Consider the following 20,568-nt stretch of genomic DNA (forward strand, 5'->3'; position numbering starts at 1 on the left):
CAGGCCACTGCTCTGGCACAGACTGAGGTGACCCTTAGTGGGGTGCAGCCCAAACCACTGAACCTCGACTGCATCCTGGAGCATCCCATCGCCCACAAAGGGCAGCCAACCCCCAAACACCATCCTGAGCATCCTCCAGCCACTGAGGGGCTCTGGGTCTAAGGCACTCATGGGTTGGCCATGGGTCAAAATACGAGGAGCTCTGTGCTCAGTGGTGGCTGAGGGTACAGGGGCCATCTGGGCAGTGCAGGGAACAGAGTGAGCTGGCACGTGCTGAGTGTCCCGTGCTGTTGTGGGTTGGTGGGGCGGTGGGCAAGGCTGGGTGGGTGGGCACTCCGGGGTGTGCCCCTTCTCCCTGTTCCTCCCAGGCTGGGGGGACACTGGGACCTGCAGCAGACCCCTTAGCATTGTGGAATACCCCGTGGTGGGCTGAGACTCAACAGTAGGATTTTCTGAGTCATGATGAAATAGCAAAATAAGCTCCTGTCTTCTGCCTCTCGAACCCTAGCTTATGTCTGTAACCCCAAAGGTCACTTTCCCCTAACCCTTAGTTACTATTGGACAAGTTTGGATGGCTCTGTACCCTCTAAGAAGGGGCTGGTTTAGCCCATTCAGCAGCAGAAGAGCCGTTGCTGGAACCCTTCACAGACCCCTCAATAATCCATCGCTGTGGAATGCCAGGACCCTTCTTCTCCTCTGTCATCTGCTTCTCCCCCTAACCCTCCAGCACCTTAGTAAGCAAGCAAAGGGCTGAAATCATAAGAGAGATTGTAATCATTAAAAGCATAAATCCACTAAGCATGCTTGAAGTAGCCAGTGGCTATGAGCTGTCTGGGTGTTCGGGAGCTCTGTCTCCAAAGGGACTGAGGTATCCGGATAGGACTGACTTGCTCAGGGGCTAAGCCTGCTCTGCGGGGTGGGGCAGTGGGGAGACCCCTTAGGGACCCACCAGTGGCTTCTTCCCAGGGGTCTGCAGGGGGTGGAGGCAGATGAAGGCAGGGGGAGGCTGGAGGAGCTGCTGGTGCTCAAGGGAGCTTTGCTGTCCATGCTCATGTCCTTCCTCCTCTCCTGCCATTTTCTTTTCCAGGGGAGAGTGTAACTTCAAGCAAATCTGGAGCTGCCCGTAGAGGCAGAGGACGATTGAGTAAGGATCTGTCACTGGATGAGCAGCGCTCGGGTTCACTGCCCGGTGCCAGCCCCGTGGGCTCCTGGGGGCTGGGCTGGGCTGGGGGCTGCAAGTACCTGGGCTGTGGAGAATTGGGGTGCAGGCAAGAGGAGAAGGGGCAGCTCTGGGCAGTGCCTGGAATGGAGTTGTGTCTGCCCCCGGTGCCGCAGCCCTGCACGCTGCTCCTCTCCTGCCGCCCAGGGCTGTCCCCGTCCCTGCAGCCCCAGCCCTCGCTGCCCGCTCTGCTCCCTGGGTGCTTTTGGGGAGGCCGGGTCTGGTGCAGGTGGCAGGGGCAGATGGGGGTCACAGAGAGCACCGTAACGCTTCATTGTCCTCCCTTGCAGGAGAAGCAGTAAAGGAAAGCAGCTCTACGAGCTCTGGCGCTGAGAGTGAGTGGGGAGGGCAGGGGGGCTGGGCTGTGCTGGGTGGAACACGGGGTTTTACCTGGGCTTACTCTGAAGCCAGAGCAGCCAGTGAAGCCATCCCTGGCCTAAATGTGCCCAAATTGAGGGAAAGGGATCCATCCCAATGTGGTGGGAAATGCCAGGATCCCTTGGGGTATGAGTTTGGGCTGAGGGTATTGGGGACTGTGCAGGGAGGTGAGTGCTCTGTGGCAAGAACTGCTGTGTCCAATGGCAGCACTGGCCAGGGAATGAAAGGCAGAGCAGGAAGGGGCTGGGTGTGCTCAGGGAGCAGAGCTCACTGCAGGCCACTGCTCTGGCACAGACTGAGGTGACCCTTAGTGGGGTGCAGCCCAAACCACTGAACGTCGACTGCATCCTGGAGCATCCCATCGCCCACAAAGGGCAGCCAACCCCCAAACACCATCCTGAGCATCCTCCAGCCACTGAGGGGCTCTGGGTCTAAGGCACTCATGGGTTGGCCATGGGTCAAAATACGAGGAGCTCTGTGCTCAGTGGTGGCTGAGGGTACAGGGGCCATCTGGGCAGTGCAGGGAACAGAGTGAGCTGGCACGTGCTGAGTGTCCCGTGCTGTTGTGGGTTGGTGGGGCGGTGGGCAAGGCTGGGTGGGTGGGCACTCCGGGGTGTGCCCCTTCTCCCTGTTCCTCCCAGGCTGGGGGGACACTGGGACCTGCAGCAGACCCCTTAGCATTGTGGAATACCCCGTGGTGGGCTGAGACTCAACAGTAGGATTTTCTGAGTCATGATGAAATAGCAAAATAGGCTCCTGTTTTCTGCCTCTCGAACCCTAGCTTATGTCTGTAACCCCAAAGGTCACTTTCCCCTAACCCTTAGTTACTATTGGACAAGTTTGGATGGCTCTGTACCCTCTAAGAAGGGGCTGGTTTAGCCCATTCAGCAGCAGAAGAGCCGTTGCTGGAACCCTTCACAGACCCCTCAAGAATCCATCGCTGTGGAATGCCAGGACCCTTCTTCTCCTCTGTCATCTGCTTCTCCCCCTAACCCTCCAGCACCTTAGTAAGCAAGCAAAGGGCTGAAATCATAAGAGAGATTGTAATCATTAAAAGCATAAATCCACTAAGCATGCTTGAAGTAGCCAGTGGCTATGAGCTGTCTGGGTGTTCGGGAGCACTGTCTCCAAAGGGACTGAGGCATCTGGATAGGACTGCCTTGCTCAGGGGCTAAGCCTGCTCTGCGGGCTGTGGCAGCAGGGAGACCCCTTAGGGACCCACCAGTGGCTTCTTCCCAGGGGTCTGCAGGGGATGGAGGCAGATGAAGGCAGGGGGAGGCTGGAGGAGCTGCTGGTGCTCAAGGGAGCTCTGCTGTCCATGCTCATGTCCTTCCTCCTCTCCTGCCATTTTCTTTTCCAGGGGAGATTCCAACCTCAAGCAACTCTGGAGCTGCCCGTAGAGGCATAGGACGATTGAGTAAGGATCTGTCGCTGGATGAGCAGCGCTCGGGTTCACTGCCCGGTGCCAGCCCCGTGGGCTCCTGGGGACTGGGCTGGGCTGGGGGCTGCAAGTACCTGGGCTGTGGTGAATTGGGGTGCAGGCAAGAGGAGAAGGGGCAGCTCTGGGCAGTGCCTGGAATGGAGTTGTGTCTGCCCCCGGTGCCGCAGCCCTGCACGCTGCTCCTCTCCTGCCGCCCAGGGCTGTCCCCGTCCCTGCAGCCCCAGCCCTCGCTGCCCGCTCTGCTCCCTGGGTGCCTTTGGGGAGGCCGGGTCTGGTGCAGGTGGCAGGGGCAGATGGGGGTCACAGAGAGCACCCTAACGCTTCATTGTCCTCCCTTGCAGGAGAAGCAGTAAAGGAAAGCAGCTCTAGCAGCTCTCATACTGAGAGTGATTGGGGAGGGCAGGGGGGCTGGGCTGTGCTGGGTGGAACACGGGGTTTTACCTGGGCTTACTCTGAAGCCAGAGCAGCCAGTGAAGCCATCCCTGGCCTAAATGTGCCCAAATTGAGGGAAAGGGATCCATCCCAATGTGGTGGGAAATGCCAGGATCCCTTGGGGTATGAGTTTGGGCTGAGGGTATTGGGGACTGTGCAGGGAGGTGAGTGCTCTGTGGCAAGAACTGCTGTGTCCAATGGCAGCACTGGCCAGGGAATGAAAGGCAGAGCAGGAAGGGGCTGGGTGTGCTCAGGGAGCAGAGCTCACTGCAGGCCACTGCTCTGGCACAGACTGAGGTGACCCTTAGTGGGGTGCAGCCCAAACCACTGAACGTCGACTGCATCCTGGAGCATCCCATCGCCCACAAAGGGCAGCCAACCCCCAAACACCTTCCTGAGCATCCTCCAGCCACTGAGGGGCTCTGGGTCTAAGGCACTCATGGGTTGGCCATGGGTCAAAATACGAGGAGCTCTGTGCTCAGTGGTGGCTGAGGGTACAGGGGCCATCTGGGCAGTGCAGGGAACAGAGTGAGCTGGCACGTGCTGAGTGTCCCGTGCTGTTGTGGGTTGGTGGGGCGGTGGGCAAGGCTGGGTGGGTGGGCACTCCGGGGTGTGCCCCTTCTCCCTGTTCCTCCCAGGCTGGGGGGACACTGGGACCTGCAGCAGACCCCTTAGCATTGTGGAATACCCCGTGGTGGGCTGAGACTCAACAGTAGGATTTTCTGAGTCATGATGAAATAGCAAAATAGGCTCCTGTTTTCTGCCTCTCGAACCCTAGCTTATGTCTGTAACCCCAAAGGTCACTTTCCCCTAACCCTTAGTTACTATTGGACAAGTTTGGATGGCTCTGTACCCTCTAAGAAGGGGCTGGTTTAGCCCATTCAGCAGCAGAAGAGCCGTTGCTGGAACCCTTCACAGACCCCTCAAGAATCCATCGCTGTGGAATGCCAGGACCCTTCTTCTCCTCTGTCATCTGCTTCTCCCCCTAACCCTCCAGCACCTTAGTAAGCAAGCAAAGGGCTGAAATCATAAGAGAGATTGTAATCATTAAAAGCATAAATCCACTAAGCATGCTTGAAGTAGCCAGTGGCTATGAGCTGTCTGGGTGTTCGGGAGCACTGTCTCCAAAGGGACTGAGGCATCTGGATAGGACTGCCTTGCTCAGGGGCTAAGCCTGCTCTGCGGGCTGTGGCAGCAGGGAGACCCCTTAGGGACCCACCAGTGGCTTCTTCCCAGGGGTCTGCAGGGGATGGAGGCAGATGAAGGCAGGGGGAGGCTGGAGGAGCTGCTGGTGCTCAAGGGAGCTCTGCTGTCCATGCTCATGTCCTTCCTCCTCTCCTGCCATTTTCTTTTCCAGGGGAGATTCCAACCTCAAGCAACTCTGGAGCTGCCCGTAGAGGCATAGGACGATTGAGTAAGGATCTGTCGCTGGATGAGCAGCGCTCGGGTTCACTGCCCGGTGCCAGCCCCGTGGGCTCCTGGGGACTGGGCTGGGCTGGGGGCTGCAAGTACCTGGGCTGTGGTGAATTGGGGTGCAGGCAAGAGGAGAAGGGGCAGCTCTGGGCAGTGCCTGGAATGGAGTTGTGTCTGCCCCCGGTGCCGCAGCCCTGCACGCTGCTCCTCTCCTGCCGCCCAGGGCTGTCCCCGTCCCTGCAGCCCCAGCCCTCGCTGCCCGCTCTGCTCCCTGGGTGCCTTTGGGGAGGCCGGGTCTGGTGCAGGTGGCAGGGGCAGATGGGGGTCACAGAGAGCACCCTAACGCTTCATTGTCCTCCCTTGCAGGAGAAGCAGTAAAGGAAAGCAGCTCTAGCAGCTCTCATAATGAGAGTGATTGGGGAGGGCAGGGGGGCTGGGCTGTGCTGGGTGGAACACGGGGTTTTACCTGGGCTTACTCTGAAGCCAGAGCAGCCAGTGAAGCCATCCCTGGCCTAAATGTGCCCAAATTGAGGGAAAGGGATCCATCCCAATGTGGTGGGAAATGCCAGGATCCCTTGGGGTATGAGTTTGGGCTGAGGGTATTGGGGACTGTGCAGGGAGGTGAGTGCTCTGTGGCAAGAACTGCTGTGTCCAATGGCAGCACTGGCCAGGGAATGAAAGGCAGAGCAGGAAGGGGCTGGGTGTGCTCAGGGAGCAGAGCTCACTGCAGGCCACTGCTCTGGCACAGACTGAGGTGACCCTTAGTGGGGTGCAGCCCAAACCACTGAACGTCGACTGCATCCTGGAGCATCCCATCGCCCACAAAGGGCAGCCAAGCCCCAAACACCATTCTGAGGATCTTCCAGCCGCTGAGGGGCTCTGGGTCTAAGGCACTCATGGGTTGGCCATGGGTCAAAATACGAGGAGCTCTGTGCTCAGTGGTGGCTGAGGGCACAGGGGCCATCTGGGCAGTGCAGGGAACAGAGTGAGCTGGCACGTGCTGAGTGTCCTGTGCTGTTGTGGGTTGGTGGGGCAGTGGGCGAGGCTGGGTGGGTTGGCACTCCGGGGTGTGCCCCTTCTCCCTGTTCCTCCCAGGCTGGGGGGACACTGGGACCTGCAGCAGACCCCATAGCACTGTCGAATACCCCGTGGTGGGCTGAGACTCAACAGTAGGATTTTCTGAGTCATGATGAAATAGCAAAATAAGCTCCTGTTTTCTGCCTCTCGAACCCTAGCTTATGTCTGTAACCCCAAAGGTCACTTTCCCCTAACCCTTAGTTACTATTGGACAAGTTTGGATGGCTCTGTACCCTCTAAGAAGGGGCTGGTTTAGCCCATTCAGCAGCAGAAGAGCCGTTGCTGGAACCCTTCACAGACCCCTCAAGAATCCATCGCTGTGGAATGCCAGGACCCTTCTTCTCCTCTCTCTCATCTGCTTCTCCCCCTAACCCTCCAGCACCTTAGTAAGCAAGCAAAGGGCTGAAATCATAAGAGAGATTGTAATCATTAAAAGCATAAATCCACTAAGCATGCTTGAAGTAGCCAGTGGCTATGAGCTGTCTGGGTGTTCGGGAGCTCTGTCTCCAAAGGGACTGAGGCATCTGGATAGGACTGCCTTGCTCAGGGGCTAAGCCTGCTCTGCGGGCTGGGGCAGCAGGGAGACCCCTTAGGGACCCACCAGTGGCTTCTTCCCAGGGGTCTGCAGGGGGTGGAGGCAGATGAAGGCAGGGGGAGGCTGGAGGAGCTGCTGGTGCTCAGGGGAGCTCTGCTGTCCATGCTCATGTCCTTCCTCCTCTCCTGCCATTTTCTTTTCCAGGGGAGATTCTAACCTCAAGCAACACTGGAGCTGCCCATAGTGCCAGAGGACGATTGAGTAAGGATCTGTCACTGGATGAGCAGCGCTCGGGTTCACTGCCCGGTGCCAGCCCCGTGGGCTCCTGGGGACTGGGCTGGGCTGGGGGCTGCAAGTACCTGGGCTGTGGAGAATTGGGGTGCAGGCAAGAGGAGAAGGGGCAGCTCTGGGCAGTGCCTGGAATGGAGTTGTGTCTGCCCCCGGTGCCGCAGCCCTGCACGCTGCTCCTCTCCTGCCGCCCAGGGCTGTCCCCGTCCCTGCAGCCCCAGCCCTCGCTGCCCGCTCTGCTCCCTGGGTGCCTTTGGGGAGGCCGGGTCTGGTGCAGGTGGCAGGGGCAGATGGGGGTCACAGAGAGCACGCTAACCCTGCTCTGTCCTTCGTGCAGGAGCAGCAGCAATGGATAGCAGGCCTGGCAGCTGTCATACTGAGGGTGAGTGAGGAGGGCAGGGGACCTGGGCTGTGCTGGGTGGAACATGGGGTTGTAGCCTGGGCTTACTCTGAAGCTAAAGCAGCTCTTGAACCCATCCCTGGTGTGAATGTGCCCAAAGTGTGGGAAAGGGATCCATCCCAATGTGGTAAGGAGAGCCAGGACCTGCTGGGGCAGGTATCAGGGCTGAGGGCATTGGGGCTGTGCAGGCAGGTGAGTGCTCTGGGGCAAGAACTGCTGTGTCCAATGGCAGCGCTGGCCAGAGGTGGAATGGGAGAGCAGGAAGGGGCTGGGTGTGCTCAGGGAGCAGAGCTGACTGCAGGCCAATTCCCTGGCACAGTCTGGGGATACTCTTAGTGGGGTGCAGCCTTCCAGGCGCCCCCACAGCCCAAACCACTGAACCTCGACTGCATCCTGGAGCATCCCATCGCCCACAAAGGGCAGCCAACCCCCAAACACCATCCTGAGCATCCTCCAGCCACTGAGGTTTCTCTGGGTCTAAGGCACTCATGGGTTGGCCATAGATCTGAACACGAGGAGCTCTGTTCTCAGTGGTGGCAGTGGGCACAGGGGCCATCTGGGCAGTGCAGGGAACAGAGTGAGCTGGCACGTGCTGAGTGTCCCGTGCTGTTGTGGGTTGATGGGGCGGTGGGCAAGGCTGGGTGGGTGGGCACTCCGGGGTGTGCCCCTTCTCCCTGTTCCTCCCAGGCTGGGGGGACACTGGGACCTGCAGCAGACCCCTTAGCACTGTCGAATACCCCGTGGTGGGCTGAGACTCAAGAGTAGGAATTGCTGAGTCATGATGAAATAGCAAAATAAGCTCCTGTCTTCTGCCTCTCGAACCCTAGCTTATGTCTGTAACCCCAAAGGTCACTTTCCCCTAACCCTTAGTTACTATTGGACAAGTTTGGATGGCTCTGTACCCTCTAAGAAGGGGCTGGTTTAGCCCATTCAGCAGCAGAAGAGCCGTTGCTGGAACCCTTCACAGACCCCTCAAGAATCCATCGCTGTGGAATGCCAGGACCCTTCTTCTCCTCTCTGTCATCTGCTTCTCCCCCTAACCCTCCAGCACCTTAGTAAGCAAGCAAAGGGCTGAAATCATAAGAGAGATTGTAATCATTAAAAGCATAAATCCACTAAGCATGCTTGAAGTAGCCAGTGGCTATGAGCTGTCTGGGTGTTCGGGAGCTCTGTCTCCAAAGGGACTGAGGCATCTGGATAGGACTGCCTTGCTCAGGGGCTAAGCCTGCTCTGCGGGGTGGGGCAGTGGGGAGACCCCTTAGGGACCCACCAGTGGCTTCTTCCCAGGGGTCTGCAGGGGGTGGAGGCAGATGAAGGCAGGGGGAGGCTGGAGGAGCTGCTGGTGCTCAGGGGAGCTTTGCTGTCCATGCTCATGTCCTTCCTCCTCTCCTGCCATTTTCTTTCTCAGGGACGAATGCAATGATCATTGGAGCTGTCATCGGAGCCACAGTGGGAGCAGGTGAGGGTCTGGCACAGTATGAGCAGCGCTCAGGTTCATTGCCTGGTTCCAGCAATGTGGTCGTGGGGACTGGGCTGGGGGCTGCAAGTACCAGGGCTGGGGAGAATTGGGGTGCAGGTGGGAGGAAGAGGGGAGGAGGCTGAGCTCTGGGCAGTGCCTGGAATGGAGTTGTGTCTGCCCCCGGTGCCGCAGCCCTGCACGCTGCTCCTCTCCTGCCGCCCAGGGCTGTCCCCGTCCCTGCAGCCCCAGCCCTCGATGCCCGCTCTGCTCCCTGGGTGCCTTTGGGGAGGCCGGGTCTGGTGCAGGTGGCAGGGGCAGATGGGGGTCACAGAGAGTATCGTAACGCTTCATTGTCCTCCCTTGCAGGAATCGCATTTGTTGGCCTCCCTGTGATCTTTGGCACGCTGGGTTTCACTGGGAGTGGCATCACCACTGGCTCCATCACTGCCCAGATTATGTCGGCAGTTGGCATCGCCAACGGCGGCGGAGTGGCTACAAGCAGTACCGTGGCTGTGGTGCAGTCCGTCGGTGAGTGGGGAGGGCAGGGGAGCTGGGCTGCATCTCCATGGCAGGGAGCACGGGCTGTCTCTAGAGCCAGAGCAGCCCTTTGACCGCTGCCTGCTCTCAATTGCTCCAAACTCCTAGGGCTCTCCCTGCGCAGGAGGAGCCCTTGGCTGGCTGTGCCCAGTGCTCGGTCCCTCAGCAGGCAGCCTTGCTCCTCCCGGGAGTATTCAGACCTCAATTTGTCTTTGCAGGAGCTGCAGGTCTCTCTCTTCGTGCCAAAGTTGGGCTGACAACTGCCCTGTGCTCTGCTGGCGCAGCAGTCGGTGCCATGCTGCCCAAGTGATAGAAACCTCCAAGTGACCAACCCAAGGAAAAGTAACTTGGGTGACAAACATGAGGAGAAGACAACTCCAGACAAGCAAACCAAGAGAAGCCAAGCAGGTTGCTGATCCCAAAGCCGTGCCTTGCACAATGCAGCTGAGAAACCCCCACAGACCCCTCAGAATTTGCCTCCCTTTTTAAAAGCTGTGGGTTTTGTGGGCAGTGATTTCCCTGAAGCCAATAAAAGTGCTTTGCTTGCAGCAGAGTTGGTGTCTGTGTGTGGCTGCTCTCTTGGCTGATGGTGGCATTAGAGGGGGACAGGGCACAGGGGATGCTCAGTCCCCAGCACTGACCTGCTCGCTGATGCTGCCCCCGGTTCCCCTGCTCTCAGTTTGGGGCAGGGGAGAAGTTACAGCCCAAGCCAGAGAATGGATGCACTCTTTCAGTAAGGTTAAAGGTTTTTAATCACTTTTCCAGAATACAGGTACAATTGACCCAGCTCAGCAGCAGCAGCAAACGGGGGGATGCAGAGAGGGGTTTCGGCCGGTTTTTGAGGCTGCCCTGTGGGGAGGAGGCAGAGCGGCTCCAGCTCTGCTCTCCAGACTGCTGTGGGTGCTCCTCGGAGCCGCGGAGTTTCATCGGCCCCAAACCTGCTGGGGAAAGGCCCCGTGAAGCCACAGGAGCCCCGGCACAGCCTGAGCAGCCCCGGCCCAGTGCGTCCTTCACCCTCAGCTCCCTCCCAAAGCCTTCGGGGCTAAAGGGCTCCTAAGGGGACACCACAGGGTGAGGATGGGAGAGCCCCAGCCCTGCTCGAGCAGAGACAGAAACATCAAGAGTTAACTAGAAAGTGAAAATGAGTGACCGCTTCAGAATTTCTCGGAAATTGTTTGACCAGACACACCCTGGCTCGACCTTTACTGCAGGCCTTTGTCCCTCAGAGCACAGTCCACACAGGCCAGGTTGGTGGCGTGAGGTGCCGCGGTCCCTCTGTGAGTGTTTGGGGACAGCAGCCTTTCTGTAATGGGGGGACAGTCCCGGGGGCTGCTCCCCTCGCTGTGCCGGCGGAGCTGCCACCAAAACCCGGCCGGGCAGGAGCCTGGGCGGGACTGGGGGATCTCTGCTTTTAAGGGGAGGGGGTTGGGGTCTCCTGGGTGGGAGAAGGGTGATTGGGGGCGATCATGGCGGGCAGCAAAGCCCCTCTGATCCCACTTGCTCCCTATGCAGAGAAATCTTGTTCTCGTTCCCCAAGGTACCGGGATTAGAGCAGACCCATTGCAGTTCTCCCTCCTGTCCAGCCCACCATGCGTAAATTGGGAGGCTCGTGGGGTGGGGGGCGCGGAACCTGCAGTGGGACAGCCCAAGAGGGGGGCACAGGGACCCTGGGGTTGGCCCCTGCTCCCCTCTCCTCCCGGAGGGCAGAAGGAGGGCGGTGCTGGCAGAGCTGCTGCTGCCTCTGGGACCCTGCCCTGCCCGGCACAGGGCTCCAGCTGGGAGAGGGGCTTTACTGCCCACACTGCTGCTCATTTGTCATTTTCCTTCTTAGTTCCTGTTCCAGTCATCCTTGCAATTATAAAGGTCGTTGGATTAGCTGTAGTCGTTGCAGGAATTACATTTATAGGTGAGTCTGGCACGGGATAAGAAGCGTTTGGGTTCTCTTGTGGTGCTGCTGAGAGGGAAGGGGCAGCTCTGGGCAGTGCCTGGAATGGGGTTCTGGCTGCCCCCGGTGCCGCAGCCCTGCACGCTGCTCCTCTCCTGCCGCCCAGGGCTGTCCCCGTCCCTGCAGCCCCAGCCCTCGCTGCCCGCTCTGCTCCCTGCGTGCTTTTGGGGAGGCCGGGTGTGGTGCAGGTGGCAGGGGGAGATGGGGGTCACAGAGAGCACCCTAACGCTTCTCTCTCCTCCCTGGAACAGCGATAAAGAAAGACAAGATAACCATCAAAACTAACAAGGGATCTTTTTCTTTCTTTTTTCAAGCTGGTGAGTGGGGAGGGCAGGGGGCTGGGCTGTGCTGGGTGGAACACGGGGTTGTAGCCTGGGCTTACTCTGAAGCCAGAGCAGCCCTTGAAGCCCTCACTGGTCTGAATGTGCCCAAAGTGTGGGAAAGGGATCCATCCCAATGTGGTGGGAAGAACCAGGACCCGCTGGGGTTGGGGTTGGGGTTGGGGCTGAGGGCATTGGGGCTGTGCAGGGAGGTGAGTGCTCTGTGGTGAGAACTGCTGTGTCCACTGGGAGCAGTGGCCAGAGACAGAAACGGGGAGCAGGAAGGGGCTGGGTGTGCTGAGGGAGCAGAGCTGACTGCAGGCCAACTCTCTGGCACAGACTGGGGAGGCTCTTGCTGGAGAGACATTTTTGGCTGTCCCTGGCTCTTGCTTGTCCATCAGCAGGCAGCCTCGATGCTTCTGGGACCTGACACTCCTGTCTTTATAGGGGGGAAGCATAAGGACTGACTCTGCCCTGCAAGCAGCAGCAGACATCATGCTGTCCATGGAAAGAGCTCCAGGTTCCCACTGCCAGTGAACAGAAGGTGATTTCCCTCCTTCCAACTGGCTTGATTCATGAATTCCCACTGCTGGAACTGGAAATCCCCCAAAGACCCCCAGCTGCCGCTTTAATAGATTTGGCTGGCCTTGATCAATAAATGCTTTTGAATACTTTAGTAGAAGTGCATTTCTGGTGTGGGTGGATGCGGTGTTGCTTGGTGTGCGTGGTGAGCTCCTGGGCTGCTGGCAGAGCATCCTGTGAGCATACAGCCGCTCCCTGATCTGCTGCTGCCTACTCCCACTTTTTGTCTCTGGCTGCCTCTCTTTCTCTCTCCCCACACTCCTTTTCCATTTTCCTTCATCCTTCTCCGTCTTTTCTACACTTTTTAGTAGCGTAATTTCTTTTTGTTTGTTTTTTCGTTATCAATAAACAGTTTTCAGATACAATGTTGTCTCAGTTGACTTAATTTTGTTCCTGATCATCTATTTTTAAAAGAATTCCTCGCAATTCCCCAGAGTGGAAAGGCACAAGCTCTCTGCAGGGACAACCTCAAGGTCCAATGTCCTGGAGGTGGGGGAGCCCCAGCCCCGCTCCCGCAGAGTCAACATCAAGAGTTGATGAGAATGAAAGTGAAATTCAGTGACTGAGCAATTTCTCTTGAATTGCTTGCCCTGACATTCCCTTTTGGGGTCTTTTCTGCAGGACTTTGACCCTCTGAGCCCAGCAGACACAGGACAGGCTGGTGGTGTGGGGTGCTGTGCTCCCACAGTGGGTGTTTGGGGACAGCACCCCCTTTCTCTGTGCAGGGGGGGCAATAAGGGGCCCTGCTCACCTGGCTGTATCGGTGGGGAGAGATAAGATAACAGGCTGTGGGCTGTGCCTGCAGAATGCCATGGCAGCATGGAATAACTGGTCTCTCCTGACCTTGGGAAGAAACGCCACTTTGTGGGCGCCCTAAGGAGAGGAGCCTGTCGGAACCTGAACGGCACGAGATGACCCCATAGAAGGATGATAAGAAAACGTTAAGAACGTTGCTGATATGGCAATGTGTGAAAGGTCACTTAGTGATAAAAAACCTACAAGGAAATAGTGGGCCTTGATGAAAGGTATAAAACCAGCTCCTTTCCCTCGATAAATATCTCAGTGTCCCTGCAGGTCTGAGTCTGTGCGCTGGCAGAGCAGCCCAGGTAGCCCTGGGCTGGGCTGGAGCCTGGCTGGGCACTGAGGGGTCTCTGCTCTTATGGGACAGCTGGGCTGTCCTGGGTGGGAGAGGGGTGGCTGGGGGAGATCGTGCAGGGCAGCAAAGCCCCGCTGACCCCACCTGCTGCCCATGGAAAGATTTCTTGTTCTTGCTTCCCAAGGGTATCAGGATTAGAGCAGACTCACAGCACCTCTTGCTCCTGCCTGGCTGACCATGGGTAAGTCGGGTGGCTCATGGGGTTGGGGACATGGGACCTGGATGGGACAATATAGGGGGGGCACAGAGACCCTGGGGTTTGCCCCTTCGGGTGTCTGCAGGGCTGAAGGAGGGCGGTGCTGGCAGAGCTGCTGCTGCCTCTGGGACCCTGCTCTGCCCGGCACAGGGCACAGGGCTCCAGCTGGGAGGAACTTTAATGCTCAACTTCTGCTCAACTTCCATTTTCCTTCTTAGGCTTAGAGACATTCATGATTCCATTTCTTCTGGGATTTGCCATGGCACTTCTGCTTACAGGTGAGAATTTGGCATGAGATGAGCAGCGCTTGGCTTCACTTCTGGTGGTGCTGCTGAGAGGGAAGGGGCAGCTCTGGGCAGTGCCTGGAATGGGGTTCTGTCTGCCCCCGCTGCCGCAGCCCTGCACGCTGCTCCTCTCCTGCCGCCCAGGGCTGTCCCCGTCCCTGCAGCCCCAGCCCTCGCTGCCCGCTCTGCTCCCTGCATGCTTGTGGGGAGGCCGGGTCTGGTGCAGGTGGCAGGGGGAGATGGGGGTCACAGAGAGCACCCTAACGCTGCTCTGCCCTCCCTGCAGGATTGGCAAAGGGTGAGATCATCGACTTCTTTAGGAATTTGAATTATTTTGGCTTCATTTTCAGAAACGGTGAGTAGGGAGGGCATTGGAGCTGGACTTTGCTGGGTCTGCCCCGTCTGCAGGAGTGCCGCTCTCCCGGAGGAGCTGAACCCCTCCCTGCCCACGGGAAGCAGGGACTGAATGCCAGGGTTTGCTTTGCTTGCGTGCACTGCCATGACCCCACACTCTGGAACCCCCCTGGTGTAGTAGTCGCATATCCTCTGAACAGACAGAGACATAATTCTCTCTCCCAGGATTTTCCTGGGAAGCTGTGAGAAGCTCTTACATGTGAGAAGCATGTTAGAAAGCTCAGAAAAAGTATGACAAACAATTCTTATCTCCACTTGCTGCATCCGTTGTTGTGTGCATGTGCACATGTGGAATGAGATTGTTTACTGAAGAGGGATTTCTTAATTGGACTCTGGTGATCGTGTTTTGATTGCTTCACCAATTAGGTCAAAGAAGTGTTGTGACTGTCTGGCAAGGGTGATTGGCTTTTCTTAGTAATTGGCATGGCATGGCATGGCATGGCATGGCATGGTATAGTATAGTAGAGCTTAGCATTTGATCAGCCTTCTGCAATCATGGAGTCAATGGACATTATTCCCTGTTTAGGGGTTCATTGCCTCAATACCCTGGTACCATGGCTGGGACCCCCACTGCTGTCCCATGCCCCCCTTGCTGTATGTGACCCCCTGAATAAAGACTCATGCTCAGCCCTCTGCCTCCTGGCTGGGACAGGGCAGCCCCAGGGAGAGCACCGGGACCATTCCAGTGCACCGGGCACCGCGGGCAGGTGAGCAATGCTGTGGGCAGCGCTGCTTCCTTCCCTGTCCTCTTCCTCTTCATTTTCCTTTTCCTCTTCTCCCTCCTGCCCTTCTGCCTTTTCCCCTCTTTGCTGTGAGGCACAGAGGCAAAGGAGCTGCCACAGGAGGTAAAGGTCTGGCACTGGGGCTCACTGCCAGGCTGGGGCTGTGAGTTTTGGGGCCCAAGAGACTCAGGGTGCTGCTGTGAGGGAGGGGCAGGACCAGCCTGGAGCTGCAGGTTTCTCTCTTGGTGCCAAAATTGGGCTGACATCTATCCTGCTGTCACTCGGTGCAGGAGACTTTGCCAAGACGTACAAGAGAAAGCCAACTCCAGAGGAGGAACCCAAGGAGGAGACACTTTTGGATGAGAAATCTGGGGAGCACACAACTCCTGGTGATGAGCCCAAGGAGGAGACAATTTCAGATGAGGTATCTGGTGAGGAGATAACTCTTGGCGATGAGCCCAAGGAGGAGACAATGTCATATCAGGAATCTGGTGAGGAGATAACTCTTGGTGATGAGCCCAAGGAGGAGACAATTTCAGATGAGGTATCTGGTGAGAAGATAACTCCTGGTGATGAGCCCAAGGAGGAGACAATTTCAGATGAGGTATCTGGTGAGGAGATAACTCCTGGTGATGAACCTGAAGAGGAGACAATTTCAGATGAGGAATGTGGTGAGGAGACAATTGCTGGTGATGAACCCGAAGACGAGACAATTTCAGATGAGGAATGTGGTGAGGAGACAATTGCTGGTGATGAACCCGAAGACGAGACAATTTCAAATGAGGAATCCAAGGATGAGACGAATCCAGGTGACAAACCCAAGAATGAGGCTAGACGAAGTAAAAAGAAGGGTAAGTTTTTGTTAGACACCAGGAAAAAAAGTTCTCCACTGAAAGACTGATTGGGCACTGACATTGTCTGGCCAGGGAGGTGGTGGAGTCACCATCCCTGGAAGTGTTTAAGAAGACACTGGAGGTGGCATCAGTGCTGTGGTTTATTTGATGAGGGGCTGGTCATAGGTCACAGGTGTGATTTGATTTCAAAGGTCTTTTCCAGCCTAGTTCATTCTGTGATTCTTTGTGGCTTCCCAAGGGAAGCCAGGCAGATGCCTGACCCCAAGGTCCCTGCCAGGCAGCCTGGCAGGAACTGGGCACCCCCAGCAGCCTGGGCAACTCTGAAGAGCTGAAGGAGCAAGAGGTGCCCCGAAAGCAGAAGTGCATTGCAGGAGGGGCTGCAGTGGTGGTGGGTGTGCAGGTACCTGCTGAGTGCCCTGGGAATTGCTGTGCTCCAGGAAGGGATTCCAGCCCTGCTCCCTCTCCCCCTGCACAGGGAAGGGCTGGCAAGGCAGTGGTGAGTTTGTTATGAACTCTGTTTGATTGACCTTGTGCTGGTGGCAGGTGACAGACTGAGCTGACACCTGCCCTGTGTCCCTTTGCTGTTCCGGGTTGGTGGCTGTGGCTGGCAGGGCAGGGCAGGGTGAGTGGGTGGGCACTGTGGGGTGTGCTCCTGTTCCTCCCAGCCTGGGGGGACACTGGGACCCGCCCCTCCAGTGGCCTCTTCCCAGGGGTCTTCAGGGGCTGGAGGCAGGGGGAGGCTGGAGGAGCTGCTGCTGGCTCTGGGACCCTGCTCTGCCTGGCACAGAGTGCTCAGCACTGCTGGGGGGAGCTGTGCTGTCCATGCTCATGTCCTTCCTCCCCTCCTGCCATTTTCTTTCTCAGGGAAGAAAAAGAAAAGCTTTGGAGCTGTCATTGGAACCACAGTGGGAGCAGGTGAGGGTCCAGCACGGGATGGGGAGCGCTCGGGTTCACTGCCCGGTGCCAGCCCCGTGGGGTCCTGGGGGCTGGGCTGGGCTGGGGACTGCAAGGACTGGGGAGAATTGGGGTGGAGGCAGGAGGAGAAGGGGCAGCTCTGGGCAGTGCCTGGAATGGGGTTCTGTCTGCCCCCGGTGCCGCAGCCCTGCACGCTGCTCCTCTCCTGCCGCCCAGGGCTGTCCCCGTCCCTGCAGCCCCAGCCCTCGCTGCCCGCTCTGCTCCCTGCGTGCTTTTGGGGAGGCCGGGTCTGGTGCAGGTGGCAGGGGGGATGTGGCTCACAGAGAGCACCCTAAAGGTGTGCTGTCCTCCCTGCAGGAGTAGCACTGGTTGGCCTCCCGGCGATCTTTGGCGCGCTGGGCCTCACCGGGGTTGGCATCGCTGCCGGCTCCGTCGCTGCCAAGATGATAATGGGAGCTGATGGTGATGTGGCTGAAGATGGTGAGGTGGCCGTGCTACAGACGATTGGTGAGTGGGGAGGCCAGGGGAGCTGGGCTTCATCTCCACAGCAGGCAACACATGGCATGGGGTGAATTACTCCAAACTCTCAGGGTGTTCCATGCCCAGGAGGAGTCCATGGCTGGCTGTGCCCAGTGCTCAGTCCCTCATCAGGCAGCCTTGATGCTCCTGGGACATCACACCACGATCTGTCTTTGCAGGATCTACAGCTTACTCTCTTGCTGTCAAAACTGGGCTGAAAACTGCCCTGAGATCAGTCAGTGCAGCAAGTGGTGACTGGCTATCAAAGTGGAAGAAAACCCCAAGTGACAAACCTAAAGAAACAACAAATATCCAAGTGACAACCCCAAAAAAGGACAAAACCCAAGTGACCAACCCAAGAAAAAGTAACTCATGTGAAAAACATGAGGAGAAGACAACTCCAGACAAGCAACCCAAGAGAAGCCAAGCAGCTTCCTGATCCCAAAGCCGTGCCTTGCACAATGCAGCTGAGAAACCCCCACAGACCCCTCACGGCTCTGCCTCCCCTTTTAAAAGCTTTGGATTTTTGTGAGCAGGGATTTCCCTGAAGCCAATAAAAGCACTTTGCTTGCAGCAGAGTTGGTGTCTGTGTGTGGCTGCTCTCTTGGCTGATGGTGGCATTAGAGGGGGACAGGGCACAGGGGATGCTCAGTCCCCAGCACTGACCTGCTCGATGATGCTGCCCCCAGTTCCCCTGCACTCGGTTTGGGGCAGGGGAGAAGTTACAGCCCAAGCCAGAGGAACAGAACCCAGTGTGAGTGGGAACCACCAGGTGTGGCTGTGCAGGTGATCAGCTGCAATTTTAACTGTGGCTTAAAAACTGCTGAGCCCTCCCCATATGAAATCTGTGAGATTCTGCTGTTAAGGTGTGTACTGTTTTGTAAACTGCTTTTAGATTCCAACGTCATAGAGGAAAGGAGGATGGCTGCACTCTTTCATTAAGGTTAAAGGTTTTTAATCACTTTTCCAGAATACAGGTATGATTGAAACAAAAACCCTTTTGAGGGTCTCAATAATTCACTTATGAATACCATACATTGAACTCTATAAATTCTTTAGGAAATGTCTCACCTGACCTTGGGAAGAAATGCCACTTGGTGGATGCCGTAAGGAGAGGAGCCTGTTGGAATCTGCCAGACACCTGGATGGCACGAGATCACCCCATAAAAGGATGATAATAAAGCCTTAAGAATGTTTAATGATTGCTGATGTGGCAATGTGTGATAGGTCCCTTAGTGATAAAAAATCTACAAGGAAATAGTGGGCCTTGATGAAAGGTATAAAACCAGCTCCTTTCCCTCGATAAATATCTCAGTGTCCCTGCAGGTCTGAGTCCGTGCGCTGGCGGAGCAGCCCGGGTAGCCCTGGGCTGGGCTGGAGCCTGGCTGGGCACTGAGGGGTCTCTGCTCTTATGGGACAGCTGGGCTGTCCTGGGTGGGAGAGGGGTGGCTGGGGGAGATCGTGCAGGGCAGCAAAGCCCCGCTGACCCCACCTGCTGCCCATGGAAAGATTTCTTGTTCTTGCTTCCCAAGTGTACCGGGATTAGAGCAGACTCATGGCAGTTCTGGATCCCTGGACCATGGGTAAGTTGGGTGTCTCATGGGGTCGGGGACGTGGGACCTGCAGTGGGGGGCACAGGGACCCTGGGGTTGGCCCCTTCCTCCCTCTGGGGCCTCAGCATTGCTGAAGGAGGGCGGTGCTGGCAGAGCTGCTGCTGCCTCTGGGACATTGCCTTGCCTGGCACAGGGCGCTGGGCTCCAGCTGGGAGGAGTTTTAGTGCCCAACTCCTGCTCATCTGCCATTTTCCGTCTTAGGCTTTGAGTCATTCGTGATTACGTTTCTTCTGGGATTTGTCGTGGCACTTGTTATTGCACTTCGGATTATAGGTGAGAATTTGGCACGGGATGAGCAGCGCTCGGCTTCACTTCTGGTGGTGCTGCTGAGAGGGAAGGAGCAGCTCTGGGCAGTGCCAGCAGTTCTGGCTGCCCCCGCTGCTGCAGCCCTGCTCACTGCTGTTGTTATCGTGTTGTTATTATATTCTTAAAGAGTCCATACCTTCTCGCTGGTTCTCTGCTACGTAACTCTTCCCTGTTCTCCTGTAGTGCAGTTCCTCATGGTTTCACAGGAGCTCCTCCTGGGCTCTTGACCCACCCCTTTTATCCCAGCTATCTTTATGAGCCACAGCTGCTGCCCAGCTAAGGACTTCGCAGCTGTGACTCATTTAGAATAGCTAGGACCCACTTATACAATACATAGGACTCTCACTACATTTCAGTAGTTGTATTCTTATTGCTGTTATAACAATACATATATTCAGGCCCCCACATGCTGCTCCTCTCCTGCCGCCCAGGGCTGTCCCCGTCCCTGCAGCCCCAGCCCTCGCTGCCTGCTCTGCTCACTGCGTGCTTGTGGGGAGGCCGGGTCTGGTGCAGGTGGCAGGGGGAGATGGGGGTCACAGAGAGCACCCTAACGCTGCTCTCCTCCCTGTAGCAGTAACAAGGAATGAGCCTTTGAACATCGATATCAATCTCCTGGGTGTACGTTTCCATTCTGGTGAGTGAGGAGGGCAGGGGGGCTGGGCTGTGCTGGGTGGAACACGGGGTTGCACCCTGGGCTTCCTCTGAAGTCAAAGCAGCCCTTGAAGCCCTCACTGGTCTGAATGTGCCCAAACTGCGGGAAAGGGATCCATCCCAATGTGGTGGGAACAGCCAGGACCTGATGGGATAGGAGTTGGGCTGAGGGCATTGGAGCTGTGCAAGGACGTGAGTGCTCTGTGGCAAGAACTGCTGTGTCCACTGGCAGCACTGGCCACAGGTGGAAACGGAGAGTAGAAAGGGGCTGGGTGTGCTCAGAGAGCAGAGCTGACTGCAGGCCAATGCTCTGGCACAGACTGGAGAGACTCTGGCTCAGGAGATATTTTCGGCTGTCCCTGCCTCATGCTGGTCCATCAGCAGGCAGCCTCGATGCTTCTGGGACCTGATACTCTTATCTTTATAGGGAGGACATACAATGCCATGCTGAACAGAAGAAGAAAGCCTGATCACCATGGCCAGTGAACAGAAGGTGATTTCCTTCCCTCCAACAGCCTGCTTCATGTCTTCCCACAGCATGGACTAGAATGCCCCCACCAACCAGCAGCTGCCCCTTTAACAGATTTGGATGGACTTGAGTAATAAATTCTTTTGAAACCTTTATTAAAACTGCATTTCTAGTGTGGGTGTGTGTGGTGGTGCCTGGTGTGCATCGTGGCTCAGGGGTAGGGTGGTAGGGTAACTTTTTTTGTTTGTTTGTTTTTTTGTTATCAAGAAACAGTTTTCAGATACAATATTGTCTTGGTTGACTTAACTTCATTCCAGACCATCTATTTTTAAAAGCATTCCTCGCAGTTCCCCACAGTGGAAAGGCACAGGTACTGTGCAGGGAAAACCCCAAGGTCCAAAGTCCTGGGGATGGGGGAGCCCCAGCCCTGCTGCAGCTGAGAC

The 20,568-nt window shown here is 56.9% G+C and overlaps 2 protein-coding genes and 1 long non-coding RNA gene across 3 annotated transcripts in view; all 3 read left to right on the forward strand.

The window, feature by feature from the left end:
• LOC141731346 (uncharacterized) overlaps positions 1–9,727 on the forward strand; it is a 36,174-nt gene extending 26,447 nt beyond the window's left edge. The window contains exons 26-32 of the mRNA XM_074555972.1: positions 1,088–1,144; positions 1,510–1,554; positions 4,828–4,884; positions 7,121–7,165; positions 8,592–8,642; positions 9,009–9,170; positions 9,398–9,727. Of these exons, the coding sequence (XP_074412073.1) occupies positions 1,088–1,144; positions 1,510–1,554; positions 4,828–4,884; positions 7,121–7,165; positions 8,592–8,642; positions 9,009–9,170; positions 9,398–9,489 (509 nt within the window). The 3' untranslated portion in view covers positions 9,490–9,727. The remainder of the gene's footprint in view (positions 1–1,087; positions 1,145–1,509; positions 1,555–4,827; positions 4,885–7,120; positions 7,166–8,591; positions 8,643–9,008; positions 9,171–9,397) is intronic.
• A 735-nt stretch (positions 9,728–10,462) lies between these two features.
• On the forward strand, positions 10,463–12,120 carry LOC141731289 (uncharacterized). The gene is made up of 5 exons (XR_012583323.1): positions 10,463–10,484; positions 10,717–10,772; positions 11,011–11,085; positions 11,376–11,441; positions 11,892–12,120. It is a non-coding gene; the product is annotated as an uncharacterized LOC141731289 (long non-coding RNA).
• Positions 12,121–13,476: 1,356 nt separating this feature from the next.
• Positions 13,477–16,902, forward strand: LOC141731347 (uncharacterized). The gene is made up of 5 exons (XM_074555973.1): positions 13,477–13,656; positions 13,949–14,017; positions 15,089–15,649; positions 16,517–16,623; positions 16,891–16,902. Exons 1-5 carry the CDS (start codon positions 13,611–13,613, stop codon positions 16,900–16,902), a joined length of 795 nt encoding a protein of 264 aa, XP_074412074.1. The 5' UTR covers positions 13,477–13,610.
• The last annotated feature ends 3,666 nt before the right edge of the window (positions 16,903–20,568 follow it).

Source organism: Zonotrichia albicollis, chromosome 20 (assembly GCF_047830755.1).
Source record: "Zonotrichia albicollis isolate bZonAlb1 chromosome 20, bZonAlb1.hap1, whole genome shotgun sequence".
In the NCBI taxonomy this organism is placed as follows: Eukaryota; Metazoa; Chordata; class Aves; order Passeriformes; family Passerellidae; genus Zonotrichia; species Zonotrichia albicollis.